This window comes from Haemorhous mexicanus, chromosome 7 (assembly GCF_027477595.1).
Source record: "Haemorhous mexicanus isolate bHaeMex1 chromosome 7, bHaeMex1.pri, whole genome shotgun sequence".
Taxonomy (NCBI): Eukaryota; Metazoa; Chordata; class Aves; order Passeriformes; family Fringillidae; genus Haemorhous; species Haemorhous mexicanus.
In genome coordinates, this window is record NC_082347.1 from 39,367,021 (window position 1) to 39,393,502 (window position 26,482).

Below are 26,482 nucleotides of genomic sequence, written 5' to 3' on the forward strand. Positions count from 1 at the left end.
GAGGAAAAGATGATCTCTTCCTCCAATGCCACTGCGCTCCTTCAAACAGCCTCTGCACTGCCAAGCACAGAACACCATAAAATATCATGTTCTTGAAAGGGGCAAATGCACACACAATGTTGGATCTCACCCATATGGTGAATTTCTCCCAGCAGTTTCCCTGCAGACAACAAGAGGATGCCTTGCACCACACAGGCTTTGCTGGCCCCAGCACTACAAAAAATCTTTACGGCAAACACACCCAACACAGGTGACTCTGGGATGAAGCACAGCAGGTGACCACATGGAACTGAAACCATGGGGGAATTTTTAAGGCCAGCAGAAGGTGACAGCCCACCCTGGGAGGTGGCCAGGGCACCCCTGCTCCCACAGTGAGAGCCCTGGGGCCTTTACACCCTCCATTATCTCCATTCTACACTGAGCTGATGGTGTCATTGACTCTGTGACTGTAAACTATTGATGTGGGAAATGTCAAATCATAAAACTGTAGGAAATCTTATGAGTGTGGAAGGGAAACGCTGTCCTTCAATGCAGCCTCTTGCTCTGTCTCTTGCTAATGTCCAGTCACTCGGTCCAGCAGGGAGAGGACCAAGGAGCAAAATCCTCCCTGGTTTGTGCTTCAGGTCTGTTATCTGGCTCTCCGCAGCAGATCGAAGAGGGAGGCTGAGCTCTGTGTTTGCAACTGAAAATGAAACATGATAACATCTCTAGAGTGGAAAATTACAGAGCCTAAGCGCAAGTAAAGCCTGTAGCAGTAAGAATTTGGCACCTGACGGAGCCAGGGCTGGGGGCCTTGGGGTGCTGCCTTCATCTCACTATGGCAGGCCCAAGGCTCCTCTCCTCTGAACTCAAAAATGGGGGGTTTAACATATTCCTGCTCAAAACCCGTGCCAGGTGGAAATGACAACACGGTGCACTTGGTGTGCAAAAACCAGCGTGGAAGAGAAATGCATAAATTTGCCAAAGAAATCCATTCAGAAGGGAAGGGGTTATTCTGCCTGGGCAGCAGGATGTGTTTCTCCATAACACCCACATCACTCTTCGTGCCCACCCACCCACCCACCCTGGAGGATGCTGAAGGCTCTCGAGCAAAGCAGAGAACAGTCCCTCGCAGGGACGGCCCCGCCGCCTCTTACCTGGGTCATCTTGGCGAGGTCCAGCGAGGGCCGCTCCTCCTGGACCTCCTCCGGCCTCCTCCGCTTGATCCCCACCTTTTTGTCGTTGAGGACACAGGGCTGGGAGCGGCTGCGGGCCAGGCCGGCGGCGCGGCGGCCCAGCTCGGGCGTGGAGGCAGGCGTGCTGCAGGCCGAGGGTGCGCCGTACTCCGAGCACGAGAAGCGCTCGTGCGAGCAGGACAGGGACCTCTGAATGTCCACCCTGTCTCCCCCGTGCCCTCCAGCAGCCGATCTCCTGGGCTGCCCGCCGCAGAGCGGGTTGGAGCGGGCCGGCAGGCTGAAGCTGGAGCTCCTCTGCATGGTGGCGAAGCCATTGGAGTAGCGCTGCACGCTGCCGCCGCTGTAGCAGCGCCTCTTCTCCACCGGCGTCCACACCTTGGAGCCCAGGGGCCTCCAGGAGGGCCCGCAGCCCGACATCTCATCCGAGAAGGACAGCGAGCGGCACTGGCGCTTGCTGGGAGGGGCGGAGGGGTGGCCGTGGGGGTCGCTGAGGCTCAGCTCCTTGATCAGGTTGGTGACGGAGCAGGTGCCGGCCGCGTCCCTGGGCCAGCGCGAGCCCTCCTCGCCCTTGTCCGACAGGCAGTCCCAGATGCTGGCGCCCGGCTGCTCGAGCTGGAGTGGACATTTCCTGCTGAGATCTCTCCATCTGTCATTTTCTGGTTCAGAAAGGAGAAAAGAAAGGGGAAAAAAAAAACAAAAACCAACACACACGCACAGGCATTAGCATTAATTAATTCTGCGACTCGCTTTCTACGTCCATAAACAAAAAGAGTAGCATATGGGACGTTTTCCAGTACAAATTAATTAACTCTTGGAATATGGTTTCCTGAACTGCCAGCAGAGTGGGTTGTGTGGCGTAGATGGAGAGAGAGAGACAAAGTGACAGTCCCAGCAGGAGCAAAACTGCTAGAAGAAGATAAAAACATGCCTCTGAATATTCCAGGTTGCACTAGCTAAGGGGAATTTAGTGGTGTAAAATGTTGTGGCTATTGGTTATCTCTGTGCTAAATCATGTCTCAGATCTGCGTTGTTTGCCCTGGGCTCCACAACTGACAATTGCCTGAATTTACAGCTGAATTTAAAAAACATGGAATCACAGAATCGTTAAGGTTGGAAAAGCCTTCTAGGATCATTGAGTCCAATCATTAACCCAGCACTGCCAAGGCCACCACTAACCCACGTCCCCAAGGGCCACGTCCACATGGCTTTTAAATCCCTCCAGGGATGGGGACTCCACCACTGCCCAGGGCTGGACAGCCCTTTCCACGAGATTTTCCCTAAAATCCAATCTAAACCTCCCTTGGTGCAAAACTTCAGGCAGTTTCCTCTAGTTTTATTACTTTTTTACCTGGAAGGAGATGCCCACCTGGCTGCACCCTCCTGTCAGGGAGTTGTGCAGAGCGAGAAGGTGCCCCCTGAGCCTCCTTTTCTCCAGGCTGAGCCCCCTCAGCTGTTCTTATCAGACTTGCTCTCCAGACCTTTCCCCAGCTTCCCATGGACAGCCATGGTGGAAGAGAGGATTAAGGAGGATGATCTCATTCCCACACACATCCCACTGACAGCAAAAGAAGAAAGGAAAGCACCCTCAGGGCTGGGCTGCCCTGCAAAGGACGGGGCTCTCTGTAGATACACCTCCAACGCTCAGCAGGAAAACCATGGCAGGACAACCCCGCCAGCTGCTGCAGTGGAAAAAAGTCATCAGCCAACAGCCTCTCCCCCGTGCCTGTTTTTGTCGTTGGCTGCTGCACACAGAGCCCAGCCGTGCTGGAGAACCATCGCTGCCAAGTTTCACATGATTGTATCTAAACCAGGCAATATTTTGGGGGGCTTTTTGGGTATTTCCACTCCGGCAACTGAAAGATGACTTAAAAGTCGTGCCCAGCTCGCAGCTGCAGGTACCAGCCTGGTAGGGAAGATGCAACAGTGCAGAACGATTCTGACTAAGGTTTCAAGTCAGGAGGTCAGATTTGGGGCCCCTTGCACCACTCTTGGCCAATTTTCCCATTTCTCCCTTCTCCAGCTGCTGCCATAACAGCTCCAGCCACAAACAGCCTGGCTCTGCCCGCAGTAACCGCACAGCATTTCAACTGTTGCTCTCCTCATTTTAATAAACACAATGAAAAGTGAGAAATCTGCTCTAGACAACTCCATCTATGTTTAGATCTTTATTATTTTTCCTCTGTGCTATGCTGCCAGCAGAGAGATTTCTTGGGTCAGGTCAGCAGACAAAAGAAACAGAAATAGAAGGCCGATTTTTCATGGCAAGCTGCCACAATCCTCTGGCCGGAGACTGTACAAAAGGCCTTGGTGAGGAGGATACGGGACACCTTCCTCTTTCACCCCTGCTTCAGCACAAACAGCTATAAATCTTCCAAACCTGGCAAAGAAAATGGTACAAGCACCACTATCCCCAGCCCCAGCTTGGGGTTATTTGCTTTTCCTCTTGCACAATGGGAACTGGCACAACCTGGCCCTTCCAAGTCCCCAGCCATCACTGACCAGTCCCAAAATATCAGATAGCCCAGAAAATGGGTTTTCAGTGCAAGTAGGAAGTAGGTTGCCCTGAAAAAAACCTGAAAATGGAGTAGTATAAGGGCCGAGGGTATAATTAAAGAACTCTGGAAAGCCTTATTGAGGAAAAGCAGCTGGTTTTCTGCTCAGTTTTTAAAGACTAAGAGCCCCATCCTGCACACGTTGATAACGATAATTGCACTGGAGCCATTAATTCTGCCTCAGTTAAACATGTATTAATTTTCTTAAACTACAAAACTCAGCCTGGTTTACCCTGAGGCAGCAATTTGTTCCAGGATAAAACCCACCACAAGAGCCCTTGGTCTGCAAGTGAGCTGCCTGGCTGGAAAACTCTCCTTTGGCTGTTGGAGAACAAAGGGACAACTAGAGCACGCTGTAAGCGCAGCCCAAGGGGCTCTTGCCCTGCTTAAACAGGTCCTTCTTGGCTGTTAGTGTTCCTGGATGAAACAGCATCTTCTGGATTTTGACTTAAAAGTGCAAAAATAAACACTGACACCTCAACAGAACCCAGCTGCTCTCTCACAAAACATTCACAGCATCGAACAAACCCTCGTGGTGCTCATGGACTGGAGTCACATCCCAAAACTGGGGACACGGGTGTTGTCCTGCGTCCTTGAGAACTTTGCACTGCCCCACAGAGAACGGGATCCACCCTCAGAGCATCACAACCAGCTTTCCAAAGGCTGAGCTCCAGGTTTTGCAGGAGCAGCCCACGGACACATCAGGCAGCTCAGTGATGGCCCTGGGCTTTTTAAATGACTGCTGTGCCCCTCTGGTGACACAGAGTAAATTGCAATGGCCACTCATAACCACAGAGAAGGGTGTAAAACCAAAACGCTGACACAACTTGAACTACAGCGACACAAATGTGCTGCTATAATATTTTTACAGTTCCTTTTTATACATAATGCATGATCCTTCTGCTCAAGTTTCCTCTACGTTCTTTTCCCATGAAATAATTTACATTAATACATAATTTATTATGGCAACTTGTAAAGCAATTAGAGGTTTCAATCAATTTTTCTTATCCTTTTTGGCAGATAAATTCTGTTTGGAACCTAACCCAAACATTTGTCTGGGCACAGGTGCACATCCAATTCCCTTTTTTTCCGTGTTGCTCAAGTGGAATTTTGGTCTCACAGTCCCTGTGCACAGGGGAAAAGGCAGCCTGCATTTTCCACTGCCCCCTGTTTATGTTCAGGAGATAATTTGTAAGTGTGAGACACATTTAATGGCTGTAATTAGCTGATGGCAGTGCCAGGGAGCTTTCCTAGTGCAGAAATAAGATCAAAATACGATGGGCAGAGCTGTGCTTCAATGGGAAATGAAAACAACAGCCCCAAAATGTGCTTTGGAGATTAAACACACCTGTGGGCCGTGGGCTCCTTGTGCCAACAGCCTGCACGGGGGAGGGAAATCCCCAACCTCGACATTGAAACATGCCCAGCTCTTCAGAGGGATCCTCTGGAGAGGTGTGCCTGCTCCAGCTACGCCTCACCACAATGCCCCCAGCAGCTTTTTCTCTCTGCAGGGTGACTGTGTTTGAATGTGCACTAAGATGCTCCTCACTGATGGCCTTTCCCAAAAAACCCTAAAATTCCAGAAAGCCCTGGTTCAGAAGGAGGAGGCATGCAAGCCTGGCAGGTGCTTTCAGGAGGCATTCAAGGGCCATCACCCCCATGAAGGGGTTCAAGGTTGAACTTGATGATCTTGGAGGTCTTTTCCAACCTTCATGATTCCATGAGCTGCCTCTTCTCCTGGTTTCCTGGCTCTCCTCTGTCACCCAAGGATGGTGAAAAGCCACTTCCAAGAAAGAGCTGTGCAACAGTGAGCCCAAGGCTGCAGCCCTGCCCTGGCACGCTCAGAACGATGGTGCTGCCAAACCATCGTGCCAAAGGTGAGATGGTGCTGCCAAACCAAGTGGTGTGAGAGTGCCAAAGGACAGACAAACTGACCTGAGTGCCCCATCCCTCACCCTGCTCAGCTGCAGCACCCTAGGAGGACAAACTCTGAGAGCCCTCCAAGGGAAAATGGAAATGATGGCTGCTTTGAAAAGAGCACTTCCCAGAGGATGAGTGCAGGATCTGTCCCCAGTGGCTCAAAGCCATCCTCCTCCTCTTCTTCCTGCCTTTTACAACCAGGGCCAGGACTGGGATCCTGCATGTGCAAGCACCTTGTCACTGCCTCAATAAAGCCCTGCCTGCAGCTTCCCTCAGAGATAATTTCTTGCTTACACAGAAGACAGGAGATCACGGCTGTCAGCACACACCTACTGAGCTTCTCTTACTGGGTCAGGTTGGACAGGGCTTGGAGCAACCTGGGACAGTGGAAGGTGTCCCTGCCATGGCCAGAGGTGGAGTGAGATCATCTTTAATGTCCCTTCCAATTCAAACCATTTTGGGGTTCTATTACTTTTGACTTCCTGTACTGGAATTTTTCTGTCTTTGGGTGGATAGCAAAAGACATGGGCAGGGACACCTTACACTAGCCCAGGTTGCTCCAAGCCCCATCCAACCTGATTTTGAACATTTCCAGGGATAGGACATCCACAGCTGCTCTGGGCACCCTGTGCCAGGCCCTCACCACCCTAATGCCACAATTTTCCAATATGCCACCTTTTTCTAGCACAGATGTTTTCAGCTGCCACAGGGACTGCTGAGGAAGGAAAAGGGAAAAAAAGGAGGGGAAAAAAAGCAAACCAGCAAACTATCCATCAACAGGACAATTCTTACACTCCTGGGTGTTTCAAGGACCCATCAAGGAGAAGGGAAAGCAGTGGTTGTTGAATTTATAGTTTTAGGTATTTCACCTTTAATCTTCCTCCAAGCAAAGGGCTATATAGAGATAAAACCCAGTCTTTTCAGTAATATTATCATTTCGCTGGCAGAAATATTTCTCACAAATCTAAAAGCCAAAAGATTATTTAGGTCACCCTGAGAGTTGGACCTAACCATGCATCATCCAATATATCAAGTCTTTAAGAATGGTTACTCAATATACTGAGTTTGGTTACAATCTATAATCCATTTTCAGATTCTTCCAGTGTTTAGTACCTTGCAAGAAAAGCTCCAGGGTTTGTATGATGCTCTCCCTGGCAGAAGCTGAACTTCCTTCTCCCCTGCTGCCCCTTGGCCACAGGGTCCAGAAATAAACTGCCTTGCTGCCCAAAGCTGCCCTCACCCCAAAGGTATCACAAAGATTATTTTCTAAGATTCTCTTTTGTCTAAAACCCCCCAAAAAATCAGCCAACTTCCCTCCAAACCTCCCACATAGGGAGGACTGTGAGTCTTTGCCTCATGTCTGTGCTACCAGTCCAAACTTCACTGTGTTTATTTATCTCAGTGCTTTCCACCGACAGGGACTTGGCCCTATGAACTAAAATATTCCCCAAGTTTTGCATTTCAACCGTAACTTATTTAAAAAGTCAATCAAGTTTTCATCCTGGATTAGTCTGTGATTGTGGCTTGCATTTGGGGACATCAAGAGGAACTCTCAGGGAAGATAACAAAAATGAAACCCAAGCAAGCAATTCCTTCACACGAGGGAAGGAAGGATGGGCTTCTCTTGACTGGGCATGACAGGGACCACAGCAGGGCAAGCTGAGGTCAAGGAGGTGATATTTAGTTCCCTCAGAAGGAGGATAATTTGGCAGAAGGCTCTGGAAAAGCTCTTTAAGACAGGCTGCTCCTCAATTAGGCAGAGACTCTGTGTATCTGCTGAAGAGCCTGCCAGTGCCACAGTGCAAGACAAAACCATCTGATTGGGTTCTTTGTTCCTCACTCATGTTTGAAAGGCAGGGGAGAGGGAAGGGGCAGTCTCTATCCCTTCTTGACTTTGCTTTTCATCTGAAAAACCCCACAAATGCTGTCCATCTCCCCAGTCTGCCAATGGCTGGAGCTATCAGAGAGCTTGGGGGACATCTCCTGTCAGTGCATGTGCTCTCATTAACACTAATGAGAGCTGTGTCCATGAGGAACAGGAGCAGCCTCTTTGTCTGTGGAGGACTGGCTCTCACAGCAAGGAGCTTGGCTCAAACTTGACCTACAATTTTAATTGGGTTTTGAGGCCTGGCCCAGTGATTGGCTCCCTGCTAGGAAGGCCAAAGAGAACAGCACAGCAGCACATCCTCTGGCACTATCAGTGTTTCAGGATCATCAGCCAGGGCACCAATCCTCCATCCATTCTGGTGGCTGTTCAGCATAAAAACTGACAGCAAGCTCTGACATAAAAGGTATCAAACATATTATATCATGGGTCCTGTCAACAGCAAAAATGAGACATTTTCCTTATTGTTTGAGGCCTGTCCAACCACTTTGTGCCAGGTGGTAGAACTTCTCAGTGATAATGCTGTTATTTATTGCTTGCATCATGAAAACAGCCAAGAACCACAGTCTCGGGCTGGATGCTCAAGCACAACCTCAGACCCCAAATGTTTATCATCTCAGCTGTAAGAGTAGCTCTAAAAGTAAGCAGATGTATCGAAGGGGAGGGGAAAGGAGATAAGCAATTCACTCAGCAATGGCAACAGCACAAAAAGTACCTCTGGGGAGGAGAGTGGCACAGGTGTGGTGGGGTGGGCTGCAGGGGAGTGGTTTTGGAGACATCCAAAAGTCAAGACATCTTCCCACCCATCACTGTGAGGAAGTGGGAGCAGAGGTGGAAGAAACACAGAGAGAAGTTTCTGTACTTACCCATCACGCCACAGGAGAAGAGGGTAGGTCCTTGACTCATCTTTGGAGTGTGCTGCAAACAACCAGAAAAACTATTCACAGACTCCACCTGGGCACCAAACACCAGCCTAGGCAAAGCCTTCCACAGCCCTGTTCCAGCAGGGACCAGGGGACAGACCCAGCCACCTCTCCTCAAGGAAATCAACTTGAATTAAACTCTGTGCAGAGTCCTTGTCAAGGCCTCAGCTTGCAGATGAAGGGTCCTGCAGCCAGCCCTTACCTCAGAGAAGAGCTGCAGTGAGGTCCCAAAACTCTGGAGAAACTAAAATGGGAGCTGCAACCCAGTGGTAATCCTGAATTGGGCAAGAAAGGAGCAAAAGTGGTATCTTGAACCTCATCCAAGCCCATTAAGGCCTCCCCACCTAGGTACAAAGCAGCTATTTAGCTTTTTCAAGCATATAATGTGTTTCTAAGGCAAGGTATCCTCACCTCAGCACTTCTGGGGAGTCTGCACTCAGATTGTGCTGATTTGCACTAAAAATAGGGAGAAATGCCACTGCATGGGTACAGAATAATCCTGGTTGCTTTTCACACTCTTTTTTTTTTCCTCAAGAATTTTCCTCTTGACAGCGTAAGAGACACCATCAGACTTCTAAAAATGAGCATGGATGGGTTCACATATAATAAATCAATATGTTATCCACAGCTGCATGCCATTTCAGCTATGCCTGCAAAAACACACTTTCCTACTAATTGTTCCTTTATTATCCCTAAAAATATCCATATTCTGGCTTCTGAAGTGTCTATCCTGGCAACACCATCCCATCTGACTGGGGCTTTACATCATCTGAGGGAAGCACCAGCACAGCCCCCACGTTCATCTGCACTGCCATAATTGTGTTTTATCTGGCATTAGGCCACTGCACTCACACCTTCCCTCCTGATCCACGTTTTACAAGTTGCCTGCTCACATAACTATGGAGTCTCACAATGGTTTGGGTTGGAAAGGACCTTAAAGACATCCAGTTCCACCTGGGCAGGGACACCTTCCATGTGTCCAGGTTGCTCCAAGCCCCACCCAACCTGGCCTTGGGCACTTTCAGGGATGGAGCAGCCAGAGTTTCTCCGTGCCAGCATCTCCAGTGCATCAGGAGGACAACAACAACAATAATAATAATAACAATAACAACAATAATGTACCAAATGATGGCACCTGAGCAATCCAATAAAGGCTCCCACTTCATATGCAGAATGCTGGAAATACTGAGTACAGAGGGGTAGGGAGGCATAAAACAACTACAGGGTGCAGATGTAGAGAAGGTAAATAAGGGTCAGTCACCTCTGGGGCATGTGCCACTTTTCTAGGTGAAGTGAGGATATCTCCATCTGTCAAGCCCCACCTTATGATCCATCAGCAGAATTAATCAGGAGGCAGGGAGGACAGGCAGCTGTCTCCAAGGAGCAGCCAAAGTGGAGCAGAGATGGAAGTGGGACAAGCCCCAGAGAAGGCAGGGGCTGTGCCAGTGCACATCTGTGTGCCAGCCCCAGAGAGCAGACACTGTCTGCAAGGCAGGAGGGAGAGGAGCCTGACATATGTCCCATATCGAGTATAATTACCATTTTGTAAGAATTTTCATACCAAATTGGGAGCTGAACCAAAGGAGCCCACTGGCTCTTGGCAGGAGACACTGCCCCAGCGCTCAGACATTTATTTCCTTTGGGTTTCGCTTTTTGGCCTTCCCCGTGAAGTCAACAGAAAAACTCTTGCTTTCTTCAGTGGATTCTTGTCTTGGCTGCCCCAATTTAACAATCCAGGCAACCCAGCAATTCCCCTTGTGTACCCAGGACTGTCCCTGCACTCCTGACCCAGCCCCAGAGCTCAGGAAGAACTGGGCAAACACGCGAGGGCAAAGTTTTGTGTTACAGCTCTGCATCTCTACCACCTGCCACCCCGAGCACCCAGCCCTTCTCTGAGGAGTAAAACAAATTACTCTCATCTGCCTCTCTGTAGCCAGCTCCCCTTCACCTGCCCCACACACTTCCCAGGGCACAGCTGGCATTGGAAGCTCAGGCTTCCCCCTTCCCACCCTGAGCAGCAGCCATGGGAGATGCTGCCTTCCCAGCAGGAGCTAACACTACAGCAAGGGTATTTTTTTAATGTATCAATACCCTTCCCAAATTTCACCCTTTTAAGGCAGTATTTTCCAGTGCCTCTGGCTTGCTCACCTTCTCCTCTGCCTTTCACTGCCAGGGCAGTTTGCCTTCACCCCAGCACAGTGTGCTGTCTGCCTGGGGAGCCCAGCTGGACAGTCTGTCATCCTCAGCAAACTCAAGCATTTCTCTTTCTTTTATGTTCAGAATGCCCATTTATGGCTCATCCTGCCAGATGCTTCCTGCTGTGCTCCTGCACACCCTTATCTGAGACTCTCAGAGCCTTTGGTCCAGCTTCTCCTCAGACCATGCCCATCTCTCCAGGAGAACAGGGGGGCAAATGGCCACAACCAGCCTTGCCCTGATGGCTCTCCATCACCCTGCACCTCCTCCCTGTTTTCTCTGACCCTGCCTCCAGCTGTGTGTCCCCTACCACAGGTACACTCAGCCCTCACAGCATCCTTTTGTCACCCCTCATTTGTTTTTTTTTTTTTTGTTGCTGCCTGCTCACTCAGCATGGTGGATTTGCATCTCTCCAGGCTCCCAGAGAAATTAGCTACCACAGCACTGCCCTTCACCATCTCCCACTTAATCCTGCTTCCCACTTGCTCATCCTCCTATTAATGATGAGCACCTGTTCTCTGTCGGTGAAGCAACTTCTCACCTGTCTTATTCACAGCATTGATTTGATTTTTTGGTGCTGTTTATCCCCTTTGGTGCTTACTGAAATCCACATATGCAAAAGCCACAGCACTCCAATCATTTACTAATCACCTGCTCCTTGGATATTAATGCAGCTTTGTAGAAATCAGTGCTACAAGCCACCTAAAGATCCATCCCTGCAGGAAAGAAAACCTTTATTATAAAGCTACAGCAAAGTTCTTGGCAGTGAAACAGTTCTGAGCAGAGATTTCACAAAGCTTACCAGCTCAGTCCTGCATGTTACAGAGTCAGCACCTTTGTTTTCCCGAGTTTTGGTTAAGATCATCACCATGGTAATGCAGTCCTGCCTCGGAGTCCATCAGGGTGCAGGCAAAGGGTGCTGGCAGCTGGGGGCTGGCAAAGCTCCTCTTTCAGTCCATGATCTCCCAGGAGAGGCAGGGCCCTGCCAGCTCCTCAGGGGATGTGCAGGGACAGCCTCAGGGTGGGGAAAGCTCCCTGCACAAAGAGAGAGAGGGGAACAGCATTAGGGGGGTGGATGCACTGGGCAAGGGGCAAGAACTGCCAAAAAACACCCAGATGGTGGTTGCTTGAGGGGTGTGTTTATTTTAGGATCTTAAACGTTGTGGGTGTCCCTCTGCTCCTCACCAGCACAGGATGGGGCACTCACAGGAGCTGTTGGAAGCACACAAGGTACACAAGGTCATCCACAGGGACTCAAGTATTTCAGCCAAATTAATAAACTTTCCTCTGAATTCTCCATTTGAAGAAGGGACAGGCATTCCCTATACTGAAGATACAAAAGACATTGAAAGAAGAGCTCATTAGAGCTCCAGGGTTGATCACTTTGTCCCCAGACCAGCTGGGAGCAGATGTCCAGCAGAAAAAGCCTCTCCAGCATCATTATGGCTGTGAAATCCCCTGGATGCACCTATCCCACCCAGTCACTCCATGATTCCCAGTCTGTGAAGAGCCCTTTAGGGAGAAACACGAGGCAAAGAGTTGCCTGCAAGGAAGGAGGGACAGCTCCTTGCCCTGAAACCCTAAGGGCCACGCCATGCCTCTCGATCTCCACCTATTTCTTAGGTAGTTTTAGCAAAGAAAAGCTAAGGCTAGACAACAAGGAGGCTCTTGAAACCAAAACTGCAAGCCAGCTCATAACAGCCCTGACCATGAGCCCTGCCTCACCCCTGGCATCCTCCCCAGCAGATTTATTCCCTTGTAAAGCAGACAGATTGAACTGAAATCTGATTACCGAAATCAGCGTTTTCCCCAAATCACTCCCCTAATCCTGTTTCTCTGTTTTGCTGCTTTGGTTGTTAATGCAAACAACCAAACTCACCATTTGCACAATCCAAAGAGCACAAAACACTGATCTTGTACCATTCAGTCAAAGCCAATTGTGATGTTTAAGGATGGTAGATGAAAATATTGCACTAAGTATTAACCCTTATTCTGAACTGATATGGCTGTTCTCCCCAGCTCCTGAATCACCCTGTCCCTGTTTGCTTGGATTAGAGCTTGCAGTGGTGTTAAGAGTAGCTCATTTAAAGGCCAGCTGGCTGGTAAAGAAAAATCACCTTCTATTATTTTATGAGGACAAAGTTCATCCAGAGTGCAAAGCCAAGATTGGGAATCAATACATTTTCCGAAGATTTACTGTTCCCAAGGGTGCCTGGTTCAGTCTCCAGCTTTTGTGGGATATCAATGGAATCATAATTTACAGTTCACTGGTAACTTCATCATAAACCTCTGGGCAGCTCAGTGACCAAGTGAAAACTGTCAGATAGAAAAGTAAACATTTCAGAGTGTCAAAATGACACATAATTTGTGAGCAGGGTTGGATGGGATACTGGGAAGGAATTCTTGGCTGTGAAGTTGCTGAGGCCCTGGCACAGGGTGCCCAGAGAAGCTGTGACTGCCCCTGGATCCCTGGAAATGTCCAAGGCCAGGTTGGACAGGGCTTGGAGCACCCTGGGATAGTGGAGGGTGTCCCTGGCAGGGGGTGGAATGAGATGGTCTTTAAGGTGCATTCTGAACCACACCATTCTGTGACTGTGATTTCCATCTATCACAACCTCAGCTGTCCCTGACCCTGACACAGCCAGGAGTGCTGGCTGCAGTGACAAACTCTGTGCTGGGAGGACACTGGGGCACCTTTGGCACAAAGATCAAACAAGGGTTCAGAGCAGCATGAAAGCAGCTAAGCACATTCACCAGGTATGATTTCTTCAGGAATAATTGCCCTTCCCTGAGGTGATGGTTAATGCTGCAGCAGCAGACTCGGGTACACACCCAAGCAGGAGCAGCAGCAAGTTCAGGCACAGGCTCCCTGCCCTGGCCAGGCTGCAGCACACACCATCACACCTCCCTGCTCCTCTGCAAGCCCTGCAATTAACACAGCCCTAATGACAGGCAACACAGCACACTGCTGCCAAGCTGGCAGCCACCACCACCCCCAGCGCCGGGGCCGAGGCGCACTTGCAGGTATCAGCAACTTCAACCACTGCTTGGCTGGGTTTTGGAACCATCCCCGTGGAGAAACTGCAATAAAAAGGGAAACTTTCCAGTGAAATGTGATCTCTGGCTCCCCATCCTGCCTCCCAGGGCTCCTGACGCACGGTCCTGCCCTGTCACATCCTCTCCATGCAAACAAGTGCCATGGGACACAAACTGCAGGGCCAGGATGGACCCTATTGATGCTGAGGAGGAAACCACTGTGTATTTATAGACTGCATGCTTTCACACACACACACATGCTAATAAAAAGATACTCTGCAGGGACCATTAATTACTTTAAGAAATGTATTTCCTCATTTGCAATCAGATAAAGGAACTATCTTCATCATGATGTCAAGGTTAAGTTTAGACTCGAGCCACGGCCGCTGGGACTGACACAATCTCCTGAGCTTTGTGAAAAGCCCCCAAGAAACTCTGGGGCACAGAAATCCTCAAATTTTAGCAAACCCTGCTTTTTACATGGTTCAAAACACAGACCAAGCAGAAGCCTCACGTGATCTTTGCAGTGGCAGAGGAGGGAAGAGGTTTCTCTCAGAGTTGCTTTCTAGACAGTATCACACCTATGGAGTGCTTGGCTTGGAAAAAAAAATAAGTGAAATGATCCAACTCTCATCCACAGGCTTGAAAGATAAATTCTAGGGAGCAAACATGCTCCTTGTGAGGCACAAGCACAGCCTTAGAGCTGCTCATGGGGATAAAGAGCCCTTCCCTGCAGGGAGGTCTCACACATAACTGTGTTAACACAGCAGGCTCCAAGCACCACTCAGAGCCATGCCCTGCTCACCTGCTACACTGAACTGCATGGAAAAGACCTCAAGATTCAGCCAACTGTCTGCCAGATGCTCTGTCACAGCTGGAGGGAGACTGAGCAGTGACCAGTATCACATCCCCATGCAAATGATGAAAAACTTCCCCACAGAAAGGGTTACCAAGCCTGGACTGCCCATCCCTGGAGGGATTTAAAAGCCCTGTGGATGTGGCACTTGGGGACATGGGTTAGTGGTGGCCTTGCCTGTGCTGGGGAAACAGTTGGACTCCATCATCTCAGAGGTGTTTTCCAACCCTACCATCTCCATGATTCCGTGGTCTGACCCCCAGAAATATTCCTTGTGGAGACTGAGCACCAGCATCACACAGATTTCCTCTTGCTATGGGATCATCACCTTCTGCACAGAAAACATTCAACCCCTGTCCAGCTCAATAATCCATCTCCAGCCACACACACTGACATAAAACCTATTTACAGTGGAAAGGGCACGGGGAACGAGGAGCTGGAGCTGTGGTTTGCATACTGATACACCTCACAGGCAGAGCACTGAGAATTCTCTCAGAATATAAATCACCTGCCCCTGCTGAATTTTTAATGCTGATCAAAGTGAAGAAGCCATGACCCAAGCAGGACCCCACTCCCTAGCCCTGCCCCAGCACCATTCCCTGTGCTGTGCTTGAAGAAAAAGGCTGAGCAAGGAGCCACTGAGGTTTCTGGAGTTTATTCAATGCAGGTTAGACCCACATGTCTGAAGAAACAAGGTGAACACTGTCAGATTTTCTGCTCTTTTCTCACCCAGAGATGGGGCAACTGAGAGGTGTTTTAAAAAATTTTATTCCATTTTCAGTCTCATGAGAAGGGTGAGACAATACAGATGCTATAATTCACACCATCACAATCAGAATCTATTTTCTAATTACAGTACACTGTAAATGTACTCCTACTACAAGTAAGTCCTACTACAATACATCTTTTATAGTTCTATTTCTCTAAAGTATCTAATCTTATTTACAAAGCCATCCTTTGAAACCTGTTTTTAGTTCAATTTTTCTCTTAATGTCTGTCCTATTCTATAGTATTTCTAAGTCAACATTTCTTATCTCAAAGTTTACATACAAATACACACAGTATGTAAACCTTCTGGCAAATTTAAAAAATTTTCCACAAATCCATTTCCCCCATAATCCCTCTGGGCCAAACTCTGAGCATATTCTAGGGCTCCAGCACCATCCTACTCTCACCAGTGACACAGAAATTCCCTCCACTCTGCACACCTTGATTTCTCTGTGCAGTCAGACCAGGCACAGCACAGCTGGTCATCCCCTCCCAAACCTTACAGGGGGCTACAAGGAATTTGGGGAAAGAGACAAAACTGGTGACTGTAATTGAAAATTGTGAGGTTTAAGGTTTTCTGTAAGTATAACATGGCAATATTCACCCCAAAAAAAATCATGCCTCTCTCTCCCCATCCTTCCACTTCTTAGAAGTGATTTGGGCTACACTGAATCTCCTCATGGCACAGCCTGTCTCACCCTCAGGGCTTTGGACAATGCCAAGGAGTGCATCTTCAATTTCTTGATTTATTGTCTTATGAATTTGGAAAAAATCCATGAAGTCTCTCATTTGCATGTAGCTCAGTCTGGGTTTATTTCCTCACTCAGGCAATTTTTGTCTTCTGCAACAGGGCTGAGCAGGCTCAGCTCTGGGCAGTTTGATCCCTTTGCTTAAGTCTATGCCATTAGAGAATATTGAGTTTATTTATGGGGTAAAAACCTCCAATAAATGTGAAAGATGCCATTCAGGGCCCAAGAAGAAATCTTTACACTCTGGAAATGCCCCATGGACTAGTCCTGAGCAAACAGGATCATGAATCAGCACACATGACTTTCAAAGGATGAAATTTCCACGGAGGCAGCTGCTTCAGGATTGTCCCCTGGGACTCTGACAAGAGCAAAGAGCTGCCCCAGGATGCCCAGCCTTGGGAGGAGAAAGGCTGCAGCCCTGCCCATGTCACCCTGAGCCTGCAGTCAGTTCCTGCTGCTCCACGGGGTGCTGGAAGGGCAAACAGCATCCAGGACACCATGGCTCTCACACAGAGTTCCACTCCTGCCCAACTCCTGCCTGGCAAAATCTTGTGCTGCCCCATGCTCCAGGCACTCAGAGATTACCAGCCAAAGAAAAGGAGCAAGGAAATGCCTTCCTCTGCCTCCTGCTTGCACCCAGACTAGACTTCTCCAGGCCTAACAAGGCAAGGACACACTTTCAGCACTAATTAGCAAGTAAAGGACTTGCCTGCACATAACAAAGCAGTGTGTGAGGTGAGGTCCTCCAGAGGTCTGCACAGCCTCAGGAACCATAATCACCTCAGTGCCTGTGAGCAACAGCTTCACACAGGAACACAGGCTCTCACCAGCACAGCCCAGAGCAGGGCAGGGCAGGACAGCCTGGATGGAGCCTGGATGGATAAATACTTCAAGACTGCAGAACCCTCACATGAAGCCCAACAAAATGATCACTTAGAACCTTCCAAAAATTGAAATTATCTCCCTGAACTACAGCCACACTAGGAAATCCACAGCCAGAAGGAGCTTGAGGTCTCCCATGACAGCACCCATCCCACGGGGCCACGTTAGCAACCAAAAATGCCACGTGCAGCCACCACGGATGGAGCCTGAGATAATCCTCACTACCAGGAACCACAGCCACACCAGGCTCCTGCCCACAGCCATAAATGAATTACCAAGCAAACAAAACTATTATTTCAACCCATCCCCTGCTCCACGTACCTGGGCACTGCCTCAGCCTGACACCAAAGTCACACAAGGCAGAGGGGCCCCTGCACTCCGAGCTCCAAACCACACATCCAAACACCCCCAAATCTCTAGGGAGAGCCTGAAGTCCAAGCTCATGCCCAGATCTACGTGCTTGGGTTGAACCTCAACTGCAGGCAAGCACTCACAAGAAAAGGAATAAGGAATTAAGGAAAATTACACACCATCTACTCGGGTTAAAGGTTTATTGCCCCCGTGCTCTTAGGGCATAGGAGTGGCAGGGGAGTGAGTCCTGGGCACACCAGCAGCAGAAGGACTGAAAGGACAGGGCAGGGGCAGAGGTGCTTTGTCTCAACATCTTTAGCTCGAAGGAAATGATGCTGACAGTGACTTTGCCTTTTCCTCCCTGGCAACTGAAAAGGAAAAGAAGAAAGCAAAGTTAGTCATCGCAAAACAGCGACCAGCCAGAGAGAGGGGCAAGCCAGGAGCCCTGGGAAGCAGCAGGACAGGGGGAATGGCTTCAGACTGAAAGACAGTAGGCTTGGATTAGATATTAACAAAAATTCTTCCCTGTGAGGGTGGTGAGGCTCTGGCACAGGTTACCCAGAGAAGTTGTGGCTGCCCCATCCCTGGAAGTGTGGGCCATGCAGACAGAGCCTACAGCTGATCCCAGTCCCAGTGACCACAGAAATTACACATTTTCTTGGAGCAAACCTCTAATTGTTGCCTATTCCATTCATTAGGGGCCTGCTTCTACCTTTGAGTAGTATTTCCATGGAAGTATTGTCCCTGGGAGGGTTGTCCCTGGAGAAGAGCAGCTGAAGCAGCAGCAGCAGTCCAGCCTGCTGGTCCAACAAAGCATCTCACCTTTCTGTGGGTTTCCCCTGCCTCCCCAGTTGTGAGATTTATTACAAGAATTTGCAGTGGTCTGTGAGACACTGTGAGTGTTGGCCACGCTCCCAAAAGCTGAGGAATTGCTGAATTGAGAATTGCTTTGGCTGCTTAATCTCAACAACTAGAGATGCTGAACAAGGCAGCACGGTCTGGGTTTACTTTTAATTACTGCTCAGAGCATGCTGCTCTAGTAAACAGACACAAAAAACCAATTCTTGTTCCTTCCTTATATTCTTTTCCCATCTACAGCCTGAGATGTCTGAGCTGAAGCCCCACCACACTGCCTTTACTGACACACTTCCCAGCATAAACACCTCCAAATTGCAGATGAACCCCTCGGAGTACCTGTCTCTATGAAACAACATCCATCTGCTTACAGACACGTAATAATGTTCTCAGGGTTAGAATCACTGAATGGTTTGGCTTGGAAGAGACCTTAAATCTCATCTCATCTCATCTCATGCCAAACCCCTGCCATGGGCAGGGACAACTTCCATGTGTCCAGGTTGCTCCAAGCCCTGTCCAGCCTGGCCTTGGGCACTGCCAGGGATCCAGGGGCAGCCACAGCTGCTCTGGACACCCCATGCCAGGGCCTGTCCACCCTCAGTTAGGGGAATTCTCAGCCAGCCCAGGCTTCCTTGCTGGCTCCAGAGCTCTCAGGGTCCCTGTGAGAAGCAAATCCTGGAGATGCAAAGCGAGTTCAGCGCTGCCTGTAACGCTGCTGCTCAGCAGTGACCACTAAAACCCACCCAGATGAAGCAGGAGCAGGATCTGGGACATCTCACTGAATAATTGGGGAACACTTGCCAAGGCCCACAACACCACCATCGCTGTCAGAGCCAATTTGGATGCTGCTTGTAAGTCAGATTTCTGCCTTCTGCAAGGCAGAGAAGGCGAACAGGTAGAGGCTGACAGCCCTTATGGACATGCCTGCATCTAAAGCAGGAAAGTCCTGGATGCATGGATCAACTGCCAGACTCCACGCTATCTTCTACCACCTCCCCTTCGTGGATAAATACTTTAAAACTGCAGAACCTCATGTGAAGCCAAACAAAATGATCCCTTAGAACCTTCCAAAAATTGAAATTTTCTCCCTGAACTCAGCAGGCAGTATAAAAAGAATTTCAGATGCTTTCAGTGGACGGGTCCTGTGCCCACACAGGGTGACACACGTGCCTGCTGTCACCTGCACACCCCACACTGTTTGCATTGGACCAAAGTACTTTGGCTCTTGGGCAGGCTCTGGGGGTTCATTCCTCAGCTGAGAAATGGCTTTCAAAGAGCTCCTGGGCTCCTGAAAGATGAACCTGGAGCCTTTATTAATTCTCCTAGTGACCAAAAGGCACTTTTCTGCTGTTTGTCCACCCGTTGCCACCAACACCAGCCAGGGGAAGACCCAGGGCAGGGAGGGAAGGAAACCTTTGCCCACACTGCCACTTCCACGTCCCCATAAATTTCCAAGCCCTGCATCTTCCATAAATCTCTTTAAGGCACGAGCAGCCAAACATCTGTGGGTTGTCTGGACGAGGGGGAATTTGGCAGACTGAAGAGCAAACTCGCCTCGCCCCGCAGCCTTCGCCCGCCTCGTTTTCCTCGGGTTCATTAAATACACAACAATCTGTTACCAGAAGATGGTTCCTACGTGCAGGGGCTGCCAAGGAGCCGGGTGTGATGGCTCTGGTAGAGATGGGGGAATGTGTGATGAGCACAGGGGGGCTCTTCTTGGTGCAGCAGGGCAAGGAGAGGATGGGCTGCACCCACCCTGCCTCCCCCAGCGACCACCTGCCACGTGGCAAAGGTTATCTCTGATGTCAGAGCCATCCTGCAGGTGATTTTGGGTAGCTACAAGGGAAACAGAGCAGAAGAGTGTGGGACAAGCAGGAGGAGATGCCAGCCAAGGATGTCATCCTGCAGCATCATCCCAACTGGGATGACTGTGTCGCATCCAGATGGAGGAACCAGGCTTTGTCAGAGTTATTCACACCCTGAGCAGAGCCCTGGGCAGGGGACATCCCTGATCCTGAGGAAACTGGGGGATTCTACTGCTGCTGGGCAGCACGAGGCCCAGGCATGCAGGGAAGGCACTGCCAACACCCAGCAGACTGGGCTGCTGCTGTGATGGGGAACAGCACTGGAGGCTTCGCCTGCCCTCAAAGGAAGTCTTTGGCTACGAGGGAGAAGTCAAAGCAAACACCCACTCACGGTGTTTACCTGCCTAAATCAAAGCCAAAGCAGCACTGAAACGTGCCCGACAGCATTTCCACAGAGTCATTCATGGAGAGCTTGGACTTGGCTTTTAGCTGGTGTTTTTAATATCCAGGGAGACGCTTGCGAGGCTGGAATAATACGGAATCTGTTGCTGTAACACACTCAGGGCTCCTGAGAGGTGTCAGCAGCACGTAGAGCCCAAACCTTCTGCAGGTTTGGCTCCATCAGGGGTCCCTGAGGGCCTGCAGTGAGATGCTTCCCATGGGGAACTGCTCCAGCAAGCCCGAGGTACCACTGCCCCAAAGCAAGGTACCCACCAGGGGACGGCCCAGCCTGAGAAGTAATGCCCACAGAGGACAATTTTCCCAAAGCTGGGATGCTTTGTCCCCAGAGATGCCCCTGATTCCCATGGAGCAGGGCAGGATGAGCTCCACTGTAGTTTAGCAGCCATAAAAGCCCAGATTTTGCAGCCCATTTTGGAGGTGAGGAAATTTTTTAAAAGTAAGTGGAAATGCAAACAGCCCCTGGTTTTATTTGGGCTGGCAGGAACACAGTTCTGTCCTTCACTCCTCCAGCTCATTTATGACAGCGTGAATAGGAAGTAATAAAGGGAGAAAATAATTGAAAATCTGCATTTTCCACCCTCTAGGTCTCCATCTCTGGATAGTCCCCATATATCCCTCTTTCTCTCATGCCAAGGGTGAAAATCAGGAGAGAAACAGATTCCCTTGTGCCACAGAAAGGGGAAGCCCAAAGGACAGATGGGCTGGCCCCAGCACCAGCGTGGTGTGAACCACAAAGACCACTCCTGAAACAGCATCCCGAGGAGAGCTGACCCAAATGCTGCATCCCATCCCTGCTCCAAAGCTGCCAGGAAGGGAACCACGCCAGGTATTTTGTCAGTGCACAAACATGAATGATTGCCCAGGACAAATAGGGCAGCAAAAATGTCCACCTTCATCACATGGAAAAAACATGTATCAACTCGCAACCCTAATGGGCAAAGGGATTAATGAATCCTGGAATTTGTAAATCATTATGAAGTGCCTAAAATAAGGCCAGCACCTTAAATGAATGAGACTGCTAGTTAAACAGCAGGTTCTGTTAGAAAACAAGACACAGGGGTTTTATAGATATTAAGGACTACAAGAAGTCACACTGACAACAACAGAAAGAATGGTGGAATCATTCTTCAGGATGCAGAAAAGGAAGAAATTAACAATATAAACATTACTGTCCTGAGCAGAAGGGAAAACAACACAGTCACATTTGTCAGGAGTAACCTGGGATGATACTAAACAGCAGGCACTAAATATAGATCCTTCTTAAACAACAGCTCCAAATAAATTTACACCTTCAATTTTATAAGCTCATGCCAAAAAGTCCTCTGAGCCATCAGCACGGATGGTCCCTGAGGACAGGCACAAGCCAGCCTGGTAAATGTGGTGGGTGAGACCTCGAGCCCAGCAAGGCTCTGGTTTCAGTGCAAGGTCAGTGAGTCAGGAATCACAATTACAACACCAAGGAAAGAGCTCTCCCCTCACCTGAAGCCTTTGTGCAGGTGAAAGGGAGCACTGGTATAAAACACCTCATTAAAGGGCACAGGAGTGGATGACAGCCACTGATAACCCTTTACTGGCACATCTCAAACCTGCAGGTAACTGGTGACACTGGCTGCAGCAGAAGCCACACTGCCACCCTAGGCCGTGCAATATTTCTGGCAGTAATTGGGAAGGAAACAGGAAAACCAGTGCTCTGTAAGTGACTGAGACCAGCAAAGTGCTAAATACAGAGAACAGCATGCTGGTGCAGAACAGAGAGAAGCAACCAGCACAGTTGGCTGCAGAGATGTTAAGATACACCCTAAAAAACCAAATTGCTTAAAAGCCCTCAACCTCAAAGGCAGGGGCATGAGCCCAGGCTCCTGCATGGTGCAGTAGATTCCCCAGGCATGCAGGGATATGTCCACAGGCTGGATAAATCTGGGGTCTTCAGGAGGAGAAGGGATGGTACAGCCTCTGTGCTCTGCACTCCATGCCCTCTGCAGGCACCTGGAGCCTCCCCTCACCTCTAACCAAGGTCTGGAGAGGACTCCAGGAGTAACTGGGGGGCCTCAAGACTCAGGTACAGCACAAAACAGGGGGAATGAGGAGTGGTAACTGCTGAGGATGACTGGCTGCCTCAGAGAGGGCAGGAGAAGCTAAGCAGGTCCCTCAGACCAGCAGTGGGACACCTCCCAGCACAGCAGGAAGATGGAGCTATGCAGATCCAGAGCAAGGGCAAAGTGCAATTTTTTCCTGAACAACACAGACAATAATCATTGCAATAAACTGCAGCATCACAAACGACTGCACGGGGCTCTCAGCCCGTGCTACAGCTTTATCTCTGCACTGGGGCCTTTCTGGAAGACACTGAATCATAGAATCATTAGGTTGGAAGGACCTTTAGGATCACTGAGTTCATGCTCTAGCAAGAATTAGCCCAGAAAATTACTAGAAATGGTGATCCACAGAGCAGTCCCAGGATCAGGGCTCTCCTGGCTCGCTGCCCCACACCCCAAGTGAGCTGTTGCACCCCGTGCCCAGCAGCCCCCACGTCCCAGGGTGGGATGTGCAGGGTCAGGGGGGTGGGCTGACACAGCTGCTCCTCCACAGGCTGGCCTGGCTCTTGTCCAGCTCCTCTTGAAGCTGCCACCTTCCTGGTGTATCATGGGGTTCCCAAGACAGGCACAGGGAGGGCATGGACAGCACAACCCATCACAATGCAGGGCTGGAACTCTTCTTTAAATTAAGTTTCAAATACATACATCTGAAACCTCCATGGGAAAAGTAATTTCTACCAACAACACAAAGCATACAAAACCGAAAATGTGGGTGAGGGTTTCTAAATGAAACATTTACATTTTGGCAATGTACATCTTCATTCCCAATGCTTTCACTCTGAGAAGTACCATCCATTGCACTGCATTTCATTTATAGCACCACTGACAGTCCAACAATCACAGAATGGCCTGGACTGGAAGGGACCTTAAAGAGCCTCTCATTCTAACCCCCTGCCATGGCCAGGGACAAATTCCACCATACCAGGGTGCTCCAAGCACTGCCCAACCTGGCCTTGGACACTTCCAGAGATCCAGGGGCAGCCACAGCTTTTCTAGGCTTTACTGTTTTTCTGAGTTAACAGAGAGTCTATAAACCCAAAAATGGATATTTCTAATGCTTTCTGTATCTTTATAATTATAATGGCTCTTAGCTTTGGCACACAATTGTAGCTTTTGGCATCTGGTTCATAATATTAAAACTTGTCCTGTCGAAAATATTATACAATATTCATTTGTACCAGCTGGGACAAAAAAAAACCCAAAGCACTTGGTAACTGGGATAATAATGTATACACTTGAAGTAATTCCATAGCATTGACAACTACTGCCCAGCACACCAGAAGACTGTTCTCAGTAAGGTTAAGGCAGTCACAGAAACACAAAAATCACAGTTATTGTGACTTTCCCACATCACTTGGAATGAGAAATGCCAGCTCCACCTGGCCTAACTGTGCTGCCAGGCTGTCCTAAGCAGAGAGGACCAGTTTGCATTAACTCCTTTTCCTCATAATTAACATTTCCCATTGGTGCAGAACAGTGATGATGGCACTTACACAGCTGGGGCAGATGAGCACGAAGGTTTGGCTGGGGTCACTGCAGGAGTTGTCACAGGATAAAGGGCAAAAAAGATACCTTAAAGGCAAGTAAGTAACACACTTTAACTCATCCCCTTGGCTTTAGGAGCAGGATGAGGGGTGAGTGTCTTGACCCCCTGGCCCAGACCAGTCACTGAGAGCAAAGCCAGACACTGATGCACCTGGGCAGCCACATCCTTCTGCACCACCACCTCCCTGAGCCCTGCTGCTCCTCAGCCATCCAAAGAACCCCTGGCCCTTCATTTCAGGGGCTGGCTTTGAGCAGAGAGAGGGAGAGCAGGTTTTCCAGCTGCTGGATCAGAGCTTGCCAGATCCCATTTTTTACAAACCCTAGGAGAGGTAAGGATTTGTAAGCACAAAACGGCCGAGAAGTCAAACTCCTCCTTCAGCAGGGTCCCGTACCTACCGCACAGCCAGCCTGAGCCCTGGCTGCTGAAAGCAAAAGCCATGGCCAGCAGCCACAAATACAGGGAATGATGTGGCCCAAGGGATGCTTCAAATGGACTACAGAGGAGTGACACCAATGATGCTGCTATATTTAATCCTCTAAAAGCAAAAACCATGACCAAGTCTCCCTTGGGTGCACTTTTAGGGGGGAGGTACAGAAACTCAACGCACCAGAACAGATTTTTTACACTCACTCAACCAGTTCTTAAAGTATTACTCAAATGAAGTGATTACTGAGCCAAACTGGCCTGGTACTTCCCACCCATCCATGCAGGGACCCACAGCAAGCAGTGCTGGGGGCAGCCACGCTTCACACAGGGTTTGGTGCTGCTCCTCCAGGTCAGTCAAATGCAGTTCACTCCTCCCTGCATTTCAAAGAAACTTGTAACATACCAAATCTTATTTATCTTATCTTTATAGCACATGTCAGATGTATAACATGCAATATCACACATATCCAACACCACAGGCTACAAAATTCATGGATAAACCACCTGAAGCCAGGAGAAATTCTGTCTGGAATTTCACCACACTTCTTAGTTTTCAATCCCCACCCCACCTGTTGATGAGTAAAGACCCACACAGACACAGCTTCTACTGAGAGGCACCATCCCAGTGAGGCTCTTGCTTGGGAATTTTTGTCACCCTAAAGGCAACCAACTCAGAAAAGTTTGGAAAAACAAACCAGCCCATGGATCTGCTCTCTCCAGCTCCCTGTAGCAGAGCCACGTTCTGCATTGCTGCTCTGCAGAAATAGCTGGGGAAAGAATTTGTAACATAACAAAGAAACTTGTAACAAACCAAATCTTATTTATCTTACACAACATATGTCAGATGCATAAGATGCAATATCACACATATCCAACGCCACAGGCTACAAAATTCATGGATAAACCACCTGAAGCCAGGAGAAATACTGGCTGGAAATTAACTGCACCACCACACTTCTTAGTTTTCAATCCCCACCCCACCTGTTGATGAGTAAAGACCCACACATCCACAGCCTGGACTGAGATGCACCATCCCAGCAAGGTTTCAGAAACAGGCTCTTGCTTGGGAATTTTTGTCTCCCTAAAACCAACCAGCTCAGAAAAGTTTGGAAAAACAAACCAGCCCATGGATCTGCCCTCTCCAGCTCCCTGTAGCAGAGCCACGTTCTGCATTGCTGCTCTGCAGAAATAGCTGGGTCATGGGCAGCCAGGCTGCCACTGCAGGCACAGAGTGTGACCTTGGAGAAGTCCTTTTCCACAACTACAACACAGCCACTGCTGGTGGGGAGACCTGTGGGCAGAACCACAGCTCCAGGGCTCAGGTCTGCCCGTGTCCTGACTGCTTCCAAGGAATTTACAGAAGGTCTCATCCCTACAGAAAGTGGTGGCACTCATCCCATGACATGCTGGGGATCAGGGACAGGAGTTTCCCTGGGGGGAGCAGCCACAGGCTTCATGAGCGGGCAGGCTGGCAGGCACAGAGGAGTAGCACGGTGGAAAATTCCCTCCTCCTCACCCTCTGAGTTTATATTTAGCTCTCTGAGGAGCAGACTGTTGTTTTGGTGATATTTTTGCCCAGCCCCGCAGGGACCCCTGCAAAGGGAGCTGTGGCTCCCACCACACGTGAGACCCACGGCAGTCACAGCCCTCTGCTGCTCGGCAGACCTGCTTTTTTTGTTTAGTTCTGTTTCCCCGAGTCAGCAGGCTTGCTTCCTCTTCCTCCTCCTCCCGTTTTGGGAGAGAAAGGAGCAGAAAACGTCAGCCAAGAGAGTTTGCATGAGGAGCTGCAGAGGAGCAACATCCCAGCTCCTCTGCTGCCCTGGTCCCCAGTGACCACAGGAATAAAACTTGTCTTTCTGAAGGTATTTTCACTCCAGGAGAGAGTTTTGGTGAGTGCAGATCTGACACAAAGGCTCTGCCTGCCCTGTCCCTCCCCTGGGATGTGGGAAGGAGACTCAACCCAGCTCTCCAAACAGCAATGAGCATCTCTGGCACCTCT

At 49.4% G+C, this 26,482-nt stretch overlaps 1 protein-coding gene across 3 annotated transcripts in view; it reads right to left on the reverse strand.

The window, feature by feature from the left end:
- FAM53B (family with sequence similarity 53 member B) overlaps positions 1 to 26,482 on the reverse strand; it is a 45,509-nt gene that overhangs the window by 16,275 nt on the left and 2,752 nt on the right. Inside the window, exons 2-6 of one of the 3 annotated variants that reach the window (XM_059852183.1) lie at positions 17,473 to 17,661; positions 11,454 to 11,686; positions 8,658 to 8,730; positions 8,399 to 8,450; positions 1,137 to 1,831 (exon numbers count right to left, since the gene is read on the reverse strand). In XM_059852183.1, the coding sequence (XP_059708166.1) occupies positions 1,137 to 1,831; positions 8,399 to 8,438 (735 nt within the window). In that variant the 5' untranslated portion in view covers positions 8,439 to 8,450; positions 8,658 to 8,730; positions 11,454 to 11,686; positions 17,473 to 17,661. The remainder of the gene's footprint in view (positions 1 to 1,136; positions 1,832 to 8,398; positions 8,451 to 8,657; positions 8,731 to 11,453; positions 11,687 to 17,472; positions 17,662 to 26,482) is intronic. The other 2 variants (XM_059852181.1, XM_059852182.1) reach the window with 2 other exon arrangements.